Source organism: Peromyscus eremicus, chromosome 9 (assembly GCF_949786415.1).
Source record: "Peromyscus eremicus chromosome 9, PerEre_H2_v1, whole genome shotgun sequence".
Lineage (NCBI taxonomy): Eukaryota > Metazoa > Chordata > Mammalia > Rodentia > Cricetidae > Peromyscus > Peromyscus eremicus.
Window position 1 is genome coordinate 89,396,250 of NC_081425.1, and position 21,345 is coordinate 89,417,594.

Genomic DNA, 21,345 nt, shown 5'->3' on the forward strand with positions numbered 1-21,345 from the left:
ACGACATTGACTCTGACATTTATTTTCTCAATACTTTGTCAAAAATTGTAGCGTTTTCCCCCTAAGTTAAAATGCATCACTCACCATTTGTAAGTGGTCACTCAGTGGAGATAAAAACATCAGATTGTTCTGCAGCCACCAACTTGTCTAATCTCAGAGCTCTCCATCAGCCCTGTCTTAGTTAGAGTTCTACTGCTGTGCAGAGATACCATGACCACAGCAGCGCTTATAAAAGAAAGCATTGAACTGGAGCTAGCTGACACCTTCAGAGGTTTAGTCCATTCGTGTCATGTCAGGGAGCATGGTGGCATGCAGGCAGAAGTAGCTGAGAGTTCTATATCCAGACCCATGGGCAGCAGGAAAAAAGAGTAAGCCACTGGGTCTGGCTTGGGCTTCTGAAGCCTCAAAGTCCTCCCCCAGTGACACACTTCCTCCAACAAAGCCCACCTACCCCAACAAGAACACACACCTCCTAATCCTCCTAGGTAGTGCCACTCTCTGATCTCTAAGCACTCAAATGTATGAGCCTATGAGGGACACTCTTATTCAAACCACCACAAGCCCCAAAGGAAAAGATTTTACCTGTGTGACTGTTTTGTCTGCACATATACATGTGTAGCATGTGCATGCCTGGTGCCCTTTGAGGTCAGAAGGCATTGGAACCCTGGAACAGGAGTTATGGATGGTTGTGAGCCACTATATAGGTGCTGGGAACCAAAACTGGGCCCTCTGCAAGTGCAGTAAGTGCTTTTAACCTCTGAGGCGTCTCTCCAGCCACCTACCATAAGGAAACGTATTAAACTCTAACTCTCCACTGATCTCTAGGCATCCTTTTTTTTTTTTTTTCTGTCCTTAAGAATTTGACTGCCCTATTAGCAAGGATAGAGTTGGGTAGGAGAAATAGTAGCTAGTGTTCAACAGCACAGTAGGACAACTCTACTGATAATAATCATCTGATACCTCAGTCTCCCACATCTCTCAAACTCCCAGTAGTGGAGGCTGGCTTTGAACTTCCATCCTCATGCTTCTTCTCCCAAGTGCTGGGATTGCACCAGGGTACTACCACACCCAGTTTACCTATTTCAAAGATAGTTGATGGGCTTTTCTATATTATCAATACAAATAAATGATAACCATAGCAATTACCCACATCTGATCCACACATTGTTTACATGCAGTGAAAGTTAACACTGTACTTCATAGACATGTACAATTACTATGTGGTCAACTCAAAATGTTTTTTTAAAGAATTTGCCTTGATTTCCATAATAACAGAGTCGTGCGATATATGGTCTTCTGACATGTATTCTTTTTTTTTTTTTTTTTAGTTTTTCGAGACAGAGTTTCTCTGTGTAGTTTTGGTGCCTGTCCTGGATCTCGCTCAGTAGACCAGGCGAACTCACAGAGATTCACCTGGCTCTGCCTCCTGAGTGCTGGGATTAAAGGATTGAGCCACCAATGCCCAGACTGACATGTATTCTTGCATATGAATATTACAGCGAAATAAGATCTACCTTGTGTGAGCATTTGGTGCGAGAGGCATGAAAAGGACCCAGATTTGGGACAGGGAAAATTACCACTGTCCGCTGGTCCTAAAGAGGCTTTGCGCAGGCGCGGAAGGAAATCTCGCGAAACTGTCAGAACACTAACTAGAGGCATGGTAGGGAGGCCAAACTATCGCGAGAGCTCTGGGTTGGGGAGCCCGAGCCTTTCGTGGCTAGGTGTCCGGGTCGGTCCAAGGTCCCCTCGGCTCACCGGAAGAAGCGCTGCCAGCTGGTAAGGACGAGTGTGCCCGGCGGGGCGGGCGCGCTTCCTTCGGCCGCCCTTCGGCCCTCCTCGCCCCGGCCTGTGGCCTGTCCTGCCCTCCTTTCTGCCGACACACGCGGGGTCCCAGGCCACCGTCCTGCCCGTCTGCGTGCCGGGCCCAGTCGCCTTCCCTTCCCCGTGTCACGCCAGGCCTGGACTCCTCTCCCTCCCCCGCGACCCGGAGCTACCACCTCTCCCTTCTTCCCGAGCGCTGGGCCTGTCCTTTCTCCTCCCTCCTGTCGACATGCTCAGTCCCTGGGCCTCGATTGGCAGCCTGAAGCCTTGGAGAAGCTTCTCTCCATCCCTTTCCTACACTCCCGACTGTCCCTCCCTGGTTTTTCAGTGGTCACAGCCCTGTTTCTATGGCTCTTGTCTGGGTCTCCCGCCCTCTGTGAGCCTGTTTTCCATTATTGATCCAGAGCATATTTGCTCCTATTCCGAATGGTTTGGCAAGCTGGAATGTTGGAGGCTATGTCGTGAACACGGTATTTTTAACATCCTAGTTAATTCTCCCAAGAGTCCTCCAAAGTAGCGTTATTTCTCCCTTCTGATGAGGAGAGAGCTCGCAGGGTCATTGACGCGTTGCTCAGGCACTCATTTATACAATGCTGTATGCTCAAGGTGTCGAGGATACAGCAGTGTAAGAAATGGACGGACGGGCTCCTGGCCCTGATGTAACTCAGTCCTTGTAGAGAAAACAATACCGTCTTAAGTGCTACAGGCTGGAACTTGGGAGGATGGATCGAGAATGACAAGGCAGAGGGCTGGAGTTACCTGACCCTCAGCGCACACAGCTTTCTTACTAGTGCTGTTTGCAGGGTACTGCTCACCATCACGGCTTCCTTCAGTGAGTACTTGACTTTCTACCACCCGCCTGAGAATTTGCAATATTGTTGTAGGGCTCTTGAGTTATTTCCCTGATGTGTATGGGACACTAAGTCAGTTGGTTCTCTGTTGGGATCCCACTGTGGCATTTCTGAACTTGAAAGTACACCAGAATCTTGGAAAGAAATTCTCCCAGGTGTGACAGCAGGAGGAGGTTTATTTCATTTGTACTGCTCAGCAAGTTACTTGATTTGCTCTTTGGATTTTTTTGTTTGTTTAAGAAGAGGGTGTCAGATCTCCTTACACCTGGAGGTCTAAGCCATTGTAAGCCACCTGATGTGGGTCCTGAGACCTGAGCTCTGGCCCCTTGGAAGAGCAGCAAGTAATTTTAACCACTGAGCTATCTCTCCAGCCCTGTTTGTGTGGCTTGTTTGAGACAGGCTGCAGGAATCCTCCTGGCTCTGCTGGGATTACATAGGTGCATGCCACCACACCCAGGTGATAAGCTGTTTGGGAGTAGGTTTGCTAGCTTGCAGAATTGTTCAGATGAGTGAGATGTGTAGCCTCTGGCACTATTAATAGTCCTTACATTTACTTCTCTGTTTTACCTCTTCCAATAGGTCTTTGTCTTTGAGTCTCTAGGAAAATAACCTAGACATTTTGTGATGAAGGTTTTATCATGACTTAAGTCTAAGTCTCTCAAGTTATTCCTTTGAGGGAATATTTTCAAAAGTGGAAAAGTGGAGCTACAGAAAGGGGAGGTTGTACCTAATTTTAGAAGTACAAAGGACTTACTCCCTCTCTAGTTTGTTAAATCAGCGTAGACTGCTGGGAACCTCAGGGATCTATATATGGGTTTTATAAACTCTGGGTATTCTGGCATATGTTCCTTCTCCATTTGAGAGTCTCCCGGCTAGCATTTAAATAGTGCTTTGCCCACACAGTGTTAACTACTGGTAGGCTTTTAGAGACAGTCACTGTGCCTGCTAATTATCTTTTAACTGTGCCTCTTAAGTCAGAAATTTAGTGTTGTCAGTGAACAACCAGTGGCACAAAGTCTCCACTAGATGGCAGACTCACCATTGTATCCTCAGGGACAACACTACTTCCTGTCAGTTCAAGACCTCAAATACTTGAATGACTACATAAACCTTTAATGACCCCTTCAAAATACCTGGTGTGGCTGAGGGGTTTAGACTCAAGCTGGCTCTTAGCCAAATGGCTAAGGAGCAGTCAGAGTAAGACTTTCGGACCTGGGAGCCTTTGATGTAGGTATGGTATTTAACTCTGTCAAGTCAATGACAGCGGCCAAGTTGAGCACTTTTGTTCTGGGGAGAATCACCAGTAGTACTTTCTATGCTTGTCTGTCAGAGGAGCCGTTGTTTTCCTCTCCTCAGCTGGTCTTCTGTGATTCTTAAATCTAACACTTTGGGCATCGTTTGTAAGCTTACAGTCTATATACCACAGGTCCTGGCTTGTCATACATACTCGTGAATTCGATGAACTCACAGGCAAGTGAACTAAATAATTGTTGTGTAGGTGCTCTGTTGACTTATCTTCTGTCCAGCACAGATGACTCATCGTGTGCTCATTCTTACTTATTCCTGGCTTTGCTTGGCCTGACTGTACAGCAGAATCAAGATGTTTTTCTGGGGGACTAGGATTCTACTTGGGGCTTTTGAGCTTATAGTTCCTTCGTTTGGCATTACGTTGATTGCCCTACGGAGCTAGCAGTTTGGCACAGTGTTGGTGGGTAGCTGACAAAATAGGGTAATGGGGTTTCTTTGTCGGTAAGTAACAGTCCTTTCATACGTGGACAATTACACCTTCCAGAATAATTCTTTAAATACATTTTGAGTTTTATCTTAGCTTTATTACTAGTCTCTCAGGCTTTAGAGAGGAAAAAATTCATCTCTTGTTTGCTTCTGTAGGGAAAACCCACACGATAGTTATCATATAAAACCAGAGATAAAATGTTTCCTTCTTTTTTTTTCAAGAATGGGTTTCTCTGTGGAACAGCTCTGGCTATCCTGGAATTCGCTTTGTAGGCCAGGCTGGCCTGGAATTCACAGAGATCCATCTGGCCTAAAATGGTATTCTTACGTGGTACAGATAAGTACCTGTTTTCCTATCCTTGACTGTCTTGGGGCAAGAAGTTCAAGTTGAAGATAGGGTACAGCCCTAGGATCGAAAGCCTCCCTAGCTTTTGGGGATGTCACTTGGAATTTCTGTGGTACTGCAGAGCCTGAGGGGGGAAATGTTGAGTTGGCTGTAAATATAGTGCACATTTTACCTCACAGATCCATTGTTGTTTTGGGTCTTTGGAACTAAGATTTTTGGATCTGGCCTTTTTAAAATAATCTTTCTCAGCACTTCCCCTGGGATTATAGTTTCTGTGCTGACACCCTCACCAGTTCTGTTCTGTGTGAAAACAAGGAATTAAGTTAATCTGGGTGTTGTTGCCAGAGTTCTGGGAACCCAGGCAAGAGGTAGAATACCATGTTCAAGGCCAGCTTGAACTGCATGAGGCTGCTAAAAACCAAGGGCTAAGGTGTGGCTTAAAAGTGTTGCTTAGCATTCATAAGACTGGGCATTGGGCCCCCCCACACCTCCCGTCCTGGGAAAAAAGAACAGCTGTGTTAGAAACATTATTCTCTTCTAAATTACTTTCCTAAATTAATACTACACTCCTTAATGGGACAACATCAAGTTCATTATGTTTATAACAAATTATTTTATTGTGGCTGCTCTGAACTTGATCATTAACATTATCCATCCATTAGTAAAATATGTATTAAACTACTGGCAAGTTAAAGACAAGAATTGGTACAATGCTGTGGACACCTTTCTCACTAGGCCAACTCTATCGAACATGCAGCATGTTCTCAATGCCAAGATGCAGATGATACCAGATGTGTGTGCTGTGCTGGAGTGTTCAAAGCTGACAGAACCCTCAGGCTAAGAAAGAAGGTCTAATAAGGGCATCAGGTATTAAAGCAGCAGTTCTTAACCTATGGGTTTCAACCCCCTTGGGGGAGTTGAATGACCCTTTCACAGGGGTCACCTAACACGGATATTTACATTGATTTATAACTGTTAATATTCTGATCCTGCCCCTTGATACCACCCTGTGTCCTGATATAAAAGTCTCTTTTTAAGGAAAAACTCCACCCATTTCTTCTCTCTTCTGTCCCTTCACTCCCACGAGGTGTGCACCCCTCAACCCTCCCCCCTTTCTCTCTCTCTCTGTCTCTCTCTTTCTCTCTGACTCTTTATCTCTCTATTATAATAAACTCTCCATGCAGATGCATCGTCTGGGTTGTGTATCACTGGCCACCGCTGCCATGCCCTACATGGCGTACATCTGCCCAGCATGGTTTCCTGCACATATGGGCTACCCACGGGGCTCCCCACATAATAATAAATCATAACAATAACAGTTATAAAGTAGCAACAAGAATAATTTTATGGTTGGGGGTCAGCACAGCATGAGGAAGTGTTAAAGGATTGCCTCTGTGTTAAAGGGTCCACACTGGAAACCTATGTAGATGTCAGTAGGCACAAGAAGGCGACATGACAGTTCTCTTGACTGGTAATATTGAAGAACGATGTATTTGTTTAGGAAAGGCTCTCTAGTGCTTGTGACTTGCACAGTAGACAGAAGGGACTACCATTGCTGGCAGAAAGAACTGGAGAATCAAGCTGGACAGGATAGAGTGAATGAGTGGAAAGGGGATTTTTAGTTCACTAAAATGGAAATGTTAAGAGTCACAGCGGTCCACACACTGATTAGCTGTGCTCCTTGCCCCCTAGTATTTTGGACAGCGTTTTAGTATAGATAGGCTGGATTTGAACTCATAATGTAGCCCAGGATGGCAAGGATGATTCTCCTGCTGTAGCCTCCTGAGTGCTGGGATTACCTTCTTAACATCAGTTTTACTCTAATAAACTAAGAATCAGCCATTGACATGAAGAGAACCATACATTTTCCGTTCATCTAGTCTTTGTATCTTCACCAAATGTGTTATCCAAAGAGGATATTTGGAATTAGTTGTTTCTTTCTAATGAAAGTCTGAATTGGGATCTCAGAAACCGTGCTTGAGAATAAAGGAGGTAAACTGCTGCCTTGGTGTCTGGGATTTGGTGTCTAGGGATGTTGGAGTCTTCTCTCATGTTTACTCTTGATGTTCACGAAAGTCACTTTATATCCACAGAAAAGAGAAAATATGTGTCTCATACCTGTAATCATATCCTAGTCTCTCCACTGCCTCCAGTGTCCTGAGTCAGCTCACCCTGCCCTTGCCTTGATCCTGACCACACCTCAGAAAAGAATGTCTGAACTAGTCTGAGTAAAATAAAGCAAATGAGTTTATTAAGTAGAGATAAGAGATGTACTCCCATCTATTCAAGCAGTAGACATCTAAGACATAAATGTGACCTTCAGAGTTTGGTGCTTAAGTGTCTCCCATTGCTTTTTATGTTGCATTGCTCAAGTTGTAATTAAACAAGGTTTAAAGATTAAGCAAAATTTAAAAGTTGAGTAAAGGTCAAACATTAAGTAAAAAAGGATGTAAGCTGGTTTAAAGAATTAATGTTTGTAAATGAAACTATGATGGTTTTATGAGGTATATTGTTTGGGGCAAGGGATGAGAGGAGTTTATACAGTTCAACTCAAGGTCAGGACATTCTGGCCTCAAGTAAGCATATGGCTGTTGCAGAATATTATTTTAAGGTATGCTACTTTTGTTTATGTTGCATTTGTTTAACTCTGTGAAGCTGTGTTACTGTGACTGTCTAAAACATCCAATGGTCTAATAAAGATCTGAACGACAAATAATTAGGCAGGAGAAAGGATAGGTGGGGCTGGCAGCCAGAGAGAATGAATAGGAGGAGAAATTTGGAAGGAAACAATCAAAGAAGTAGCCAGAGAAGGAGGAGGACATCAGGGGCCAGCCACCCAGCTACACAGCAAGCCACGGAGTAAGAGTAGGATTTACAGAAGTAGGAGAATGGGAAAAACCCAGAAGCAAAAGGTAGACAGGTAATTTAAGTTAAGGAAAGTTTGCAAGAAATAAGCCAAGCTAAGGCCGGGCATTCATAATTAAAAATAAGCCTCCATGTGTGATTTATTTGGGAGCTGGGATTGCGCGCCCATGGAAAGAGCAAATAATAACCGTTAGAATTCCTAGCCACTCCCCTAGCTACATGACCACACATGCACTGTGTAGTAGCCAGGTAAGATGCTTAGTCATCGCAGGGCCTTACATCCTATGTAATCTGTGTGCTGTGTGATCACGTAATTTGCATGCAGTGTGATCACGTAGTCTATGTGTGGCATAGCTATGTAAGTCCATATGTGCATGGGGGGGGAGCACACCTATAAAAGTGGGTTCCACCAATCACTCTTTTTGTACAGTCATTCCATAGGCCTATGCACACCCCCTCTCTATTCCCTTAATAAATTCTTAATGTGGGTTTTGTTGTACCTTGTGGCTTCTGTCATACAGTAAACAGCACTGCTTAATAAATAACATTGGCAGCTTAATAAATAACACCAACAACATATGGTTTTTGTTAATTTGTATTCTTTGAAACGGTCACAGGTATCCTGGGCAGACCTTGAATTCTGCTGTGGCTGAGACTTCCCTTTAACTCTGGATCCTATTTCCTCCTCATAAATGTTGAGATTACACATTTGAGCACCAAACCCTATGCAACTGGTTGTTTTTGATATCCTTTTTCTGAAACGTCTTTAGGAAAACAAGCTCTATTGCTGTAGGCAATTTAGGTTTTTATCAGTTATGTTAAAGTTTTACTCTCAGACAGCAAGAAATGTAAAGTAGTGAGAAGTGTTTTCCCCTTTCTATATCCTGCCTCATTTTTTCCCCATTTGAATCCTGCCAGTCCCAGCACTCTGGAACCTCAGGCCGGTCTTAGTTACACAGCGAGAGCTTCTGGTTTTTGTTTTATTTTCAAGACTAGGTTTCAGTGTAACTCTGACTGTCCTGGAACTCACTGTAGCTGTAGACCAGGCTGGCCTTGAACTCAGAGCCTGCCTCTGCCTTTCCAGTGCTGGAATTAAAGGCCTGTGCCACCACTGCCCAGCCAGCAAGAGCTTTTCTAAACTAAAACAACAACAACAACAACAAAAAACTATCCCTAACCAAATCAAAATAGCTCTAGGGCGAAGCCCAGCCAGCACGTGGACCGTTATCGCAATCCACCTACCAACCCAGCTTTTTCCTCTAGGTAGTGATTTGCAGCTGAGCCCGGGGCTGGGCTGAGCAGGTTGCAGAGGCTGCAGGAGAAGCCTCACTGCACGTGGCCTATGGAGGACTGTGCAGTGAGCGTACTAGCAGATGGTGTTGTATGAGCTCTCTCAGTAGGCCTGAGTTAAATGTTTCCATTTAAGTGGCAGGATGAGTCTTGGTGGGCATCTTAGTTATTTTTCTATTACTATGATTTAACACTATGACCAAGGTAACCTGTAAAAGGAAGCATTTAACATGGGGGTTCTGGTTTCAGAGGGTTGGAGTCCATGACCATCATGGCAACAGGCAGGCAGGCATGGTGCTGAAGCAGTAGCTGCAGGCTCACATCTTGAGACACAAGCAGGAGGCAGAGAGGGTTAACTGGGAATGGGATGACTCTTTTGAAGCCTCAACGCCCACCCCAGTGAACACGTCTAAAATTGAATTTCTCTGAGGCTTCACTGTTCTCATTCTCCAAGCTCTGCAGGTCTGACATGACATGCTTATGCTTCATTTTCCGCTTGTCAAATAAAGAATTTGGCTTGTGGTAGGGCCTGGAGACATAAGCAAAGAACTCCAAGAACAGAGGCCTCACAGATCACATGATTTCAGGTTGTGCTCTAGACTATGGCAGCCCAATGGATGCCATATTCTGTCTCCTATGCACTGGGAACTTCTGGTGCTTATTAAACTTGCTATCCTGACCCTAGGCAGGATGGGGGGGGGGGCGATTTTCAAGACACGGTTTCTCTGTGTAGCCCTGGCTGCCCTGGAACTCGCTCTGTAGACCAAGTTGTCCTCAAACCTAGAGATCCTCCTGCCTCTGCCTCCCAAGTGCTGGGATTAAAGGGATGTGCCACCACTGCCTGGCTAAAAGTAAGTCTTTTAAGAACTGTATTTATAAAAGCTTAAGGTTCACAAATATTTAAAACAAATAGATAATACTATTTATAACAGACCAAACTAGTAACTATCCAAAAGACCACAAACAGTAGTAAATGAAGGGTGATACATTCATGTACTACACACAGCATCAATGGCAGTGCATACATTTCACTTACACACAGTAATACTCAATTATAGGTTGCAGGTACTCAATGAGATGAAAGCAGCCAGACTCCAAAGAGCACATATTCTTTGATATCGACTATACAATGTGCCAAGATAAAAAAAAAAAACCCTATAATGTTAGAAATCAGTCTTGGAAAGTAGCTGTTAACAATGCAGTTTCTTTATATGGATGGATGCTGAGTGCCTCAGTAGGTCCACTTTGTAAAATCTGCAAGCTGTCCTTGTAGCTGGATACTTTGTCTGTATGTTATCCTTCAATAAAAACAAAACAAAACAGGAAGATTCTCAACACTTCACTTTTGTTTTCCTTTTGGGTTTAGGAGACAAGCTTACTAAGTGCCCAGGCTGGCCTTGAACTCACTGTGTTCCCTAACCTGGCCTCAAACTTGGGCTCTTCCTGTCTTGTACTGGAGTTACAAACATGTGCCGTCACCCCGTCAGGATATCTTAAAATCACAAGACGATCAAGTAAAACACCTATTAAGAGTCAGGTCACCTATCCTTTGCCTCCCACACTTACTTTCTTGTGACATTTAAAAAATACTTCTTAGCCTTAACACCTACATTTTCCATGCTGTATTACCATTTTGGCTGGCTCTCTCCTTCATAGCTTTGAGAATAAAACATGTCTTTCCCAAGCATTTTAGAAAGTGCTGTATGAGTTGACTGTAATAAGTTTAGTGTTAGGAGAATATTCAAGCCAACAATAAAGTTTTGGTAGTTTTTCATTCAATGAAAACTATTAAGGGCCAAGTATGAAGCAGGCACTTACCTAAGCTTTGGCAGTGCAGGTTTGAAGAAAGCTTCAGAAAACTTAGGTTCTAATAGGTGGAGATAAAACTAAATAAATTAGTATACCAGGTAGTGATATAAATGAAAATTTCTCAAAAGCCACAACCCCCTAAGTAGTCTTCAGATAGATGGATTTCTTGCTAACAATGTTGGGAATAAACATGCTCCTGGCTGTTTTCCCCCAGTAACTGGAAGAGGCCTGCTACCTCATGCAAAAACTGTGTTGGTCACTGAAAGCAAGCAAGCAGAACTTACTTTAGAAACCCATGGGATTCTGGGAGTCCTCAGCTGTCTGACACGATATTTTGGTCCCAATACTATACTAAGACCTCTGGATTCACACCAGCTGGAACACAGTTTTCCATATACTGAAATTCCCACCAAGTTCCTACAATGGCAGAGACAATAAACTAGTTAAGTACAAAGCCAGGAAACAGAAAAAGCCCCACCAAGTCTTACTTGCAAAAGAAAAGGCTCACTTAAAGTGTGAAGCCCAGTAGAGTGCTTATTTGAAACACATAGAGGCCCTGGGTTTGAGTCCCAGCACCAGACTGAAGGGAGGGCCCTCATTACAATCAGAGGTCCTCAGTCTCAATTACTCCCTGCCATTAATCCTTCCTCTTATGTGGATGTTTTTATTCCTCATCTGCTTCTTGATCTTCCATGGCCTGAGTCAACCCCTGTAACCTAGGTTACCCATCCCATGAAATACCCTCCACACTGTTGCTTCCTGCTCTCTGTGACTACCTTCCTGTGTGGCCTCAGGTAGTTCCCCTTATGGTTCTGCCTAGTTTGAGCTCATGCTGTGCTGAGGAAAGTTAAATCATAGTCAACGGCTAGAAAGATAGTTATATCACTTGGGACCAAATTCTCTATTATTAAGTTCATTCTCCAGTGAAAAGTGGACATTGTTCCACTTAATATTTTAGACAGCTACTGTTGCCTCTGCCTTGACCAGCAAGGAAGACGCAACACCAGGCTCTTCTCCAAGCAGTTTATTCAGGAACCTTGAGACAATCTTCTGACCCCGGGGAGAGCCAACCCACAACCTAAATAGCCTCTGGGTAGCCTACCCCACTCTGCCACGTGGGTACTGCGGATAGGTCCAGGTGCGCGGAAGCAAGCCAGATCCTAGCCTTAGCCAAATAAGGAGTTGTTTATCTCAGAGAGCACTCACCGTCGGGAGGGTGGAAGGCGGAAGCCAGCGCCATCTTTGAGGCGCGGCTGCACGCAGCTCTCTACAAGCTACTGCTAAAATAAATGTTTTTACAATACAGTGCACCTTTAGTGACTATGCTGTTTACAACAGTCTACTTCTCAACTGGAAAACAAAAGAAAGTTAGTTTTTAAAAGCTATTTGTTGTTCGAATCTTAGATGGTCTTTTAATAAAAGAACACAGAGCCAGATATCAGGGTGAAAGCTGAAAGGTCAGAGAAGCAGAACAGCCAGCCACTAGTTCCTTACCTCTATGAAATCCTCAGCCTAAAGAGAGTGAGTTCCTGTCTCCTCATGCCTTATATACCAATCTCCACCCAGCCATATTTATTACTTCCTGGGATTAAAGGCGTGTGTGCTTCCCAAGCAAAGGCATCAGATCTCAAGTGCCGGGATTAAAGGAGTGTGCCACCACTGCCTAGCTCTGTTTCTCTGCTAAACTGGATCAGTCTCTTGTAGCCCAGTGTGGCCTTGAACTCACAGAGATGCAGATGGATCTCTACCTCCTGAGTGATAGGATTAAAGATGTGTGCCACCACTGCCTGACCTCTATGTTTAATCTAGTGGCTGGCTCTGTCCTCTGATCCTCAGACAAGTTTATTAGGGTACACCATATATCACCACAGCCATTCTTTTTTATAGACTGAATTTTGTTAACAGCACCATGACCAAGAGTGTCACCTACTGGCAAATAAAGGCATTTTTATAAAATTGTGTTCAACTTGCCTTCCGAGCTTTATTTCAGTCCTTAGTGTGTGTATGTATGTGTATATTATTTACATCAGAATGGCAAGCTGGTTCAGTGGTTAAAGGCACCTGCTGCCAAGCCCAAGGAGCTGAGCAAGAGACGGGTGCTGACTATAATTAAAGGGATGGTTATGGGGATGAGTACAACAGAGGAAGAAGGAATGATGAAGTGGGAGGGGGAGGTGAAGATGGCTGCTGAGCTGAGGGCAGAGCCCAAGAGGCAGTCAGGCAGACTTGAAGGGGAGAACACTGCAGCAGAGATCTCGGCAAGAACAAAGCCCAAGCAAGGAACCAGCCTGGGGAGTTAGAAGAGCCAGGGCCAGTGTGACCAGAGGAGCTGTCTACATAAATGTGTCCTGGGTCACCGTAGGCCAATGTAAAGGTATAAACCTTTCCTGAAGGGCACAAGAAGCAGCTGAAGAACATGAGTAAATCAGAACAAGGACATGATCTCCGGAGTTTAAATGACCGCCCAGGATGAAGCAGGAAGTCAAGACTCTAAGATTCTGGTAGAGCAGCAGCCAGAGATGGCAGAAGTGGAGAGTGTAGAAAACGGTTGGGATCGGCCCTACATCTTGTTGTAGGACATCCCTGCGATTTCCTCTCCTTCCACCTGAACTGGATCAGACATAGCAGTCATTCACTGAGTCTGGTTCTAGGATCAGAGGGATCCAAGTCGGCACCATGACTTTGCAGCTTTGCTTTAGCAAAGTCTTCAGCCCTTAAACCTCGCTTCCCAAAGCTAAAGACACAGCTCATCTGTACCCCACCGTGTCATTCTAATGACACACCCCATCTGTACCCCTCTGTGTTATTCTAATGACACAATACACTTAAGTGTATCGGGAACAGTGTCAGCTACCACAAGTAAATGCCTCATCACCTTTTCTTTCTCTATTTTAAATAATATATATACAAATGATTGGTAGAGAAATTACAAAGAAAAGTTAGCTGTCCCGTTGTGGTGGTTTGAATAGGTATGGCCACCACAGACTCATGTATTTGAATACTTGGCCCATAGCAAGTAGCACTATTAGGAGGTGTGACCTTGGAGGAATTGTGTCACTGTGGCCACAGACTTTGAGGTCTGGTATGCTCAAGCTACACCCATTGTGGCTCAATCTCCTGCTGACTTTAAATCAAGATGTAGAACTCTCAGCTCCTTCTCCAGCACCATGTCTGCCTGCATGCCACCAAGCTTCTTGCCACAATGATAATAGACTAAACTTCTGAAACTATAAGCCAGCCCCAATTAAATGTTTTCCTTTATAAGAGTTGCCGTGGTCATGGTGTCTCTTCACAGCAATAAAATCCCATCTAAGTACACTCCTGTAACTTCAGATTTTAAGATGCCCCAGAAAGTTGTTTTTGATGGGTCTGAATTGCCTTCTAAAAGATCAGGACTTGGGGTGTGCTAAGCCAATAGAGAATGTATCTAGCATGCATAAGACCCAAGGTTTGATTCCCAGTACCAGGAAAAAGAAATGTGTGTTAAATTGTATTTTACTATTTTAATCTTTTTTATTATTTTATGTGTATGAGTGTTTGCCTACATGTCTGTCTGTGCACCATGTGTGTACCTGGTGCTTATGGAGGCCAGAAGAGAGGGTTGGATGCCCTGGGACTGGAGTTACAGACAGTTATAACTGCAGTGTCGGTGCTGAGAATTTGACCTGGGTCCTCAGGAAGAGCAGCCAGTGCTCATCTCTTCAGCCCTTTGTTTGCTTTTTAAATAAACGGCTTAGCAATTTATACATACTATGAGCCAAAAATGGATGCATCCAATCCTGTGTGTTATATGTATGTGCATGTGTGAGTTCAAGGCAGAGGATGAGGTTGGCTGTCTTCTTCATTCTCCCCCGTATTTTTTGAGATAGTCTCTCCCTGAACCTGGAGTTCACCAATTGGTTGGCCACTGTTGACCTGCCCCTTGGAAACCAATGTTAGTATTCTGACCTGCCCCTTGGTGCCACCTGTGTCCAGATGTAAAAGCCTCAAGTGGGGGAAAGGTCCCTCCCCTTCCTCTCTGTCTTCCACTTTTCCTCCCACAAGGTGTGCACTCCTCAACGCCCCCCCCTTTCTTCTCTCACTCTTTCCTATCTTCTCTTTGTCGTTCTACTATAATAAACCATTTCCACGCAGATATAGCGTTTGGGTCGTGAATGAATGTCCACCGCTGCCCTGCCACCATGCACGCATGGCATGGGTCATCTGTGGCATGCTGGTGCATCTGCCCAGCATTCCAGCATGTTTCCCTGCACACAGGGGATACCCTCAGGGTCCCCCATTCATATATCATAACAATTTCCCTACCCCGAGCTGCATCCATTTCTGCACATTCAAGAATAGCTCCTAAGAACTAAAGACAGTTTCCAACTGTGATCATCTGAACTAAGAATAGACACTGGAAAATCAGTTTATTTCCTATGTCCCAGGGGCTACCTGGGAAGTATTTATATTTATAAAGATATAAGACTTCCACAGGATTTCTCCTTTGCCCAGACAGGCTACAGTTAACCCTCAACAGGTTCCAAATATCTCCTCTAATTGCTATGTAGATCTCCAGTTTATGCAAAAAAAAAAAAAAAAGTGAAATCTTTTAAACAACCTTCCATACACTCGTTTAATGTAGCATCTGGAATTCACCTCCTAAAGGCTTCTCTGCCTTTAGGCTTTCACACTTTAATGGGACTTCAAAATGTAGTATCCTTTCAATGTGCACAAAATTGGTAACTTATACAAACTATGTACTTAAACATTAAGTATAAGTTATAGAAATAAAAGCTATACATGATTGCTAAACTATTAATTCCTCCACAAGTGAATGTTAGATTTCAATGGCTCTTTTCTCTGAAAGGTAGAACCAAAGAATGTACATTACCAACTCCCAGAGCCCATCAAGTCAGACTCTGATCCAGGATCCTATTCTGCCACAGTGAGTTTTCACTACACTGCATTCCTCCAGTGAGATCTGAGTAACTGTCTAGTAATAGGGCGATGCTCCAAAGTCCCTGATTGTAACCAAAACAGGCCCAGCACTGCTTTTGGGACAAAGCGCTTTTCATTTGCATTTCACTTCTAGGTTCAAGGAAGATGTTGCATGCTGACAATACTACCAAGAACTGAAGTTCACACAAATAATTTGTTCCTGGGCTTTGGAAATAGCCTAGGTATGTAATCTTGGGCAAGATGCCCAGTCTCTGAATCTGAGTTAAAGATAAATAAAATGGAGTTTTAAACCTCGGGATCAACAGAATTGTATTCAGAGTGTAGGTGGCCTACTAAAAACACCAATAATTAAAAGTGATGTTATTGCTACTACCGCACCTATCTCTATAGTGAATACTGCAAACAGCGCTAGAATTCGTCCCTGTCTTCCAGATCTTGCTCCTCTACAACACAGCTCAGCGTATCTGAAGGTGGCTGGAGTGAGACAGACAGCGATGTACCTGCAGGCAGGAACTACAACAGGTCAGGCTTCTCTGAGCTCAAGGTCGGCTGAAATGCAATTCCAGGAGCGCTGTGTGTCGACCACTGCGGACTGGAGAGGACGCTGCGTGGGTCCCTGGGCCTCGGTGACCAGGCGCCCCTGAAGTCAGTGATGGACGAGACTCCTCAGGCAAAGGACACAACTCAGTTACAACCCAGACCCGAACTCCACGGCCCCGGAGTGACGTAGCAGCCGTGTGAGAGAGCCCCTCACACTATTGGTCACTGCCACCCAGTGGGCAGACCGCTGCGCAAACCAGCTGCGCAGTAAGCGCCACCTTTGCGGCAATAAGTCCCCCAGCTCGGCTATCTCCATGGCGACCGCTGTCAAAGTTACGTCATCGCCTTGCGCTGCCCAGAAGTGATTGTCCCTGCTTCTGGGTCAGCCGGGAAGTCCAGACCTTCCATCACGGACCGAGTTAAGCAAACTGATGAAGCGTCCACCCAGTGACCATGGCGGTGTTTCACGATGAGGTGGAGATCGAGGACTTTCAATATGACGAGGACTTGGAGACATATTTCTACCCCTGCCCCTGTGGGGATAACTTCTCCATCACCAAGGTACCCTCAGGGCCCATTGGCGACTCCTTGAGCTTGCGCGTTTTCCCTTCCGGTGTCCCTGGCTAGGCTGTCACCCACGTGTTCTCATGAACCCCCGCCGCTAAAGTAGTAATCTAAGCTGTTGGGGTACACCGACTGGCCAGGGGCACAGTTCTCCCTAGCCCCACCCTTAAAATCTTTTCCCGGGAACTTTTTTTGGAGAAGGGGATTCGATTTTGTACCTCAGGGTTTTGTGGAAGCGATCAAACCAACTTAATCTCCATGGTTGTTTTTCTAGGTGACACTTTGGGGGAAGTTCTTTGTGCTGTTACCCAACCCAAGACTTGCACATAGACGTGGGGAAGGCTTGTGGGAAGATGACGACAGGGAGGCTATGCTGACCATACGTTGTTTGATTTCGTCCTAGGAAGATTTGGAGAATGGAGAAGATGTGGCAACGTGTCCTAGCTGCTCTCTCATTATAAAAGTGATTTATGACAAAGTAAGGGAGACATTGAAGGGGTGGGTGGTGTAGGTAATGACAGAGACCTAAAGCAGCCTGTCTGATAAAAAAGAGCAGAAGAGTGTTGGGAGTTTTGTTTTGTTTTCTGGGTTTTTGTTGTTTGTTTGTTTGTTTCTTTTTTGAGACAGGGTCTTTATGGAGCCCTGGCTGTCCTGAAACTTGCTATGTAGACCAGGCTGGATTTGAACCCATAGAGATTCCCCCTGCCTTTGCGTATTAAGGGCTGCGATTAAAGGCATGGGCCACCACACCCAGCCTAGAAGAGCATTTCTTAACCTTGTGCTAGATCATTGGTATTTTTTAAAAAATTTTACAAATTGTCAGTACGTAGCTGTAGGATAATATTGTTCAAGTTTAAATTACGTAACTTGTGTTCACTTTGCAAAGGGCAGTAATGAAATTGCTCTGTAATGACAATGTAATATAATGAAAATGACTTAATTAGGAATGAAAAAACATGAAGGTTATTTTAATTGGTGTTTTTTCTTTTGACATTTCTTTTGTATTTAATATTTAAGTTTGTTTAGAGCTCCAGAACATTTTGAAAAGATTGCCTTTTATTGCTTGCCTGGTTCATGCATACAGTCTGTTATCTTGTTTGACATGTAATTCCAAGTTGTGATTTTTACAGTTTCATGTTAAATTTGTTGCTTTGTACCCAATAAGGATGACAATAGATAAAGGGTAAATGCTTTTACCCCTCACCCAAAGTGCATTTAGTGCTTTGGAGTCTTAAGTTAGGAGTTTAACAGTCTTAAGAATGGACTCTGAAATGAGTGTAAGGTAAGTTGGATCAAAGCACAGAGCTTTGTGAGTGGCAGGCTTTAGTTGAAACAATAATATAGAAATCTGATGATTCATTCTTGGATTAAAATGGTCTCTGGTACAAAGAGCAACAGGGACAGACCAGGGGCTGACTCCTTGGGCATCACACTATGGGAGATATGCAGTAACTGGGAGAGTTCTTGTAGTGTCAGGCATAAACCAAGATAAAAGACCAGAGACTGAGGTGGAATCCCAGCACTCAGGAGGCAGAGGCAGATGGATCTCTGAGTTTGAGGCCAGCCTGATCTACAAATCGAGTCCTAGGATAGCTAGGGCTGTTACACAGAGAAGCCCTGTCTTGAGGGAAAAAAAAAAAGAAAGAAAGAAAGAAAGAAAGAAAGAAAGAAAGAAAGAAAGAAAGAAAGAAAGAAGAAAAGAAACCAGAGACTGGACCTCATTTCCAAAGTAGTTACTATTGCAGGTCTGTGCTGGGAAGCACAAAAACCTATTGTTTAGTGCTCATTTAGAGAGGCTGATATTTGAATGACCAGATATAATTAATGCAAAAACTTAAAAGATGCGACATGATTGTTTCTGGTTGCTCTCTAGCAAGATGGTCATGTTTATAAGACACTGCTTATTAAATAAAGAATTTAGGACTAAACTTCAGCATGCTCTTAATTCTAATTTAGTGATGACTCCAGTTCTTTGAACAAAAATGAAGTGCTATTGGGGCTGGAGAGATGGCTCAGTGGTTAAGAGCACTGGCTGCTCTTCCAGAGGTCCTGAGTTCAATTCCCAGTGACCACATGGTGGCTCACAACCATCTATAGTGGGATCTAATACCCTCTTATACCATAAAAGTGTATATGCAGATAGAGCACTCATACATAAAAATAAATAAATAAACAAATAAGTAAATCTTTTAAAAAAAATGTTCCTTGGTCTCCAATTTTGTCAACTGGGATAACTACTAATATCTATGGGGAGATCAAGGGTCCTGATCACATCATACAATGGACAGGGATAGAGTGGACAACAGTTAGTTTTTAGTGCATAAGTCTTAGACTTTTTAAATTAAATTTTTTGCCATTTTTCTAATATCATAAATGAATTTTCCCCTAAATTTTACATCTTGATTTTTTATTGCTAGCATGTAATAATGATAGAAACAAATAATATAGCAGTGGAAAAAACTAAAGCTGAGTTGATTCTGTAACAAAGTGAAAGTGATGTTAATGCATTTGTGGGACAGAAACCTGGTGGCTAATAATAGCATTTCTTCTTCTGTCTTAGGATCAGTTTATGTGTGGAGAAGCAGTCCCAGCACCTTCAGGCAACAAAGAGTTAGTTAATGCTGAAGTCCCCAGGAACCCAAATCCTGAGCAGCAGGGAAGGAGCCCAGGTGGATGGATCAAGTGCTGAGTAGACAACCTCTTCACAGGACAGCTGTCTGTGGCTGGCTCTTCCATGTGGATCTTCATCAGCTGCTGAATTCATCATAAACACATGAGCCTGTGACATGTCAGACCTGGATTTCATGTTCCCATGGAATTGGAAGGATTCCTAATTGTCCATGTGAATTTGAAGGAAGATCCTTATAAACTGGTGCTTTTCCTTTCTCTCAGTTGCATCATTTCAGTATCTTAAAACTAATTCATTTTCTGAAAACAGCATCGTCCACCTCAATCCTGAGGCTCTTTATTTTATAAAGATTTATTATTTTATTTTTAATTATGTGTATGTGTGCATTTGTGTGGGGGTATGTGCATATGAGTACAGTTGCCCAGGAAGGCTAGACGAACCGGATTTCCTGGAGCAGGAGTCACAGGCAGTTGTGAGCCACCCGACATGGGTGCTAAGACCCAAACTTGGATCCTTTGAAAGCACTACATGTTCCCCAACCTCTCTCTCCATCTCTCCAACCCAGGAGGGTGTTTATTTTAAATGATTACATTTTGACACAGTTGCTGAGATGATTCAGATGAGGCCTTTCTCTGTCATTTGCTTTGTTGGAAACTTAAGGAAATCTGTACCTCTCCTGGTGCTGCACTCTGGCTCCTTTGCTAGCCAGTCACTCTGACCTTGTTGTGATTGCATTGTTCATGTTCTCAGTCATTTGTTACTCTTCCTTCAAAGAGTTCAGTCGTGGTATCGCCTTGTGAGGCCATGGTTTCTCTGTAGCTTCCAGTTAGTAACTAAGGAAGGAAAAACCAGAGTGAAATGGTAAAAGAAACAGCTCCTGATACTTTGTGCATTGCTGTGGATATTTGTATGCTCTGAATGTGTTGCTCTGATTGGTTAATAAATAAAGTGCTGATTGGCCAGTAGCCAGGCAGGAAGTATAGGCGGGACAAAGAGAGGAGAATTCTGGGAACAGGAGGGCTGAATCAGGAGATGCTGCGAGCCGCCACCATGAGAAGCAAGATGTAAAGGCAAAACTGGAAAAAGGTACCAAGCCACATGGCTAAACATAAATAAGAATTATGGGTTAATTTAAGTATAAGAGCTAGTCAATAATAAGCTTGAGCTAATGGCCATACAGTGTGTAAATAATATAAGCCCCTGTGTGTTTACTTCAGTCCAAGCAGCTGCAAGACTGGCAGGTAAGAGAGATTTGTCCTGACCATGGGCCAGGCAGGACCAGGAAAAATCTAGCTACAGTGCATCTCTTATGTTAAAACAGGATGGAAAAAAAAAAAAAAAAAAAAAAAAAAAAAAAAAAAAAAACAGCCAATGGAAGTAAAACTGGCATCAGTGAGAGGTGTGAAGTCTGCCAACTTGGCAAATGAAAGTATATGAGTAATTTTGCCAGGTTGGAACAAGTATTTCTGTATCTGGGCCTTTATTTCATGAAATGACTGAAGGGATTGCATTTCAGACAGGGGTTGGGTTGAGTCTTATAGGGCAGTAGTTGTAACATATCACAGCCTGTGTCACCCCTAGTCCTAATAAGTGACAACCCCACAACAGAGGATGAGCTTGAAAATGTGAACTGGCTCTAACAGACATGTCCATGAGGGCACACCTAATAAACCTGCACATAACGGGTGTCCAATCAGATGTGCACTCCTGTTGAGGGTTACTTCTCTTGAAAAGCTTGTGAAACTTGGCCATTAGTCTTCCTTCACTGCAGTCTGAGAGTAGCAGGAAGTAGACTTACTTATGCAGAAATTTGTAAAGTTCCTTTGTAAACACTGCTTTGCTGTGAATGCATAAAGTTTTCAAAGTGCACTGCTTTCCAGAGATTGTTTGGGGTATGGTTCCTGCAATTAAAAAATAGCCAGTAGGGACTGGAGAGATGGCTCATGGGTTAAGAG

The 21,345-nt window shown here is 43.7% G+C and overlaps 1 protein-coding gene and 1 long non-coding RNA gene across 4 annotated transcripts; one reads left to right on the forward strand and one right to left on the reverse strand.

The window, feature by feature from the left end:
- Nucleotides 1-1,680: 1,680 nt before the first annotated feature.
- On the forward strand, nt 1,681-19,759 carry LOC131919681 (diphthamide biosynthesis protein 3-like). Of its 3 annotated transcripts, XM_059274066.1 has the most exons (5): nt 1,695-1,776; nt 15,791-15,878; nt 16,090-16,758; nt 17,165-17,239; nt 19,322-19,759. In XM_059274066.1, the coding sequence occupies exons 3-5, from the start codon at nt 16,651-16,653 to the stop codon at nt 19,448-19,450; spliced, it is 312 nt and encodes a 103-aa protein (XP_059130049.1). In that variant the 5' UTR covers nt 1,695-1,776; nt 15,791-15,878; nt 16,090-16,650; the 3' UTR covers nt 19,451-19,759. The 3 variants fall into 3 exon arrangements, with proteins under 3 accessions (XP_059130050.1, XP_059130049.1, XP_059130048.1); XM_059274065.1 differs by having other exon boundaries at nt 15,791-16,758; XM_059274067.1 differs by lacking the exon at nt 17,165-17,239 and having other exon boundaries at nt 1,681-1,776; nt 15,791-16,758.
- On the reverse strand, nt 9,501-16,685 carry LOC131919682 (uncharacterized). The gene is made up of 3 exons (XR_009381363.1): nt 16,036-16,685; nt 11,001-11,133; nt 9,501-10,774 (listed from the first exon to the last, which is right to left on the reverse strand). It is a non-coding gene; the product is annotated as an uncharacterized LOC131919682 (long non-coding RNA).
- Nucleotides 19,760-21,345: the final 1,586 nt, after the last annotated feature.

Coding starts and splice junctions, on each gene's coding strand:
- LOC131919681 (XM_059274065.1), top strand. CDS start 16,651: ATGGCGGTGTTTCACGATGAGGTGGAGATCGAGGACTTTCAATATGAC. Junction 16,759..17,164: donor ATAACTTCTCCATCACCAAG/GTACCCTCAGGG, acceptor ATTTCGTCCTAG/GAAGATTTGGAGAATGGAGA. Junction 17,240..19,321: donor TAAAAGTGATTTATGACAAA/GTAAGGGAGACA, acceptor CTTCTGTCTTAG/GATCAGTTTATGTGTGGAGA.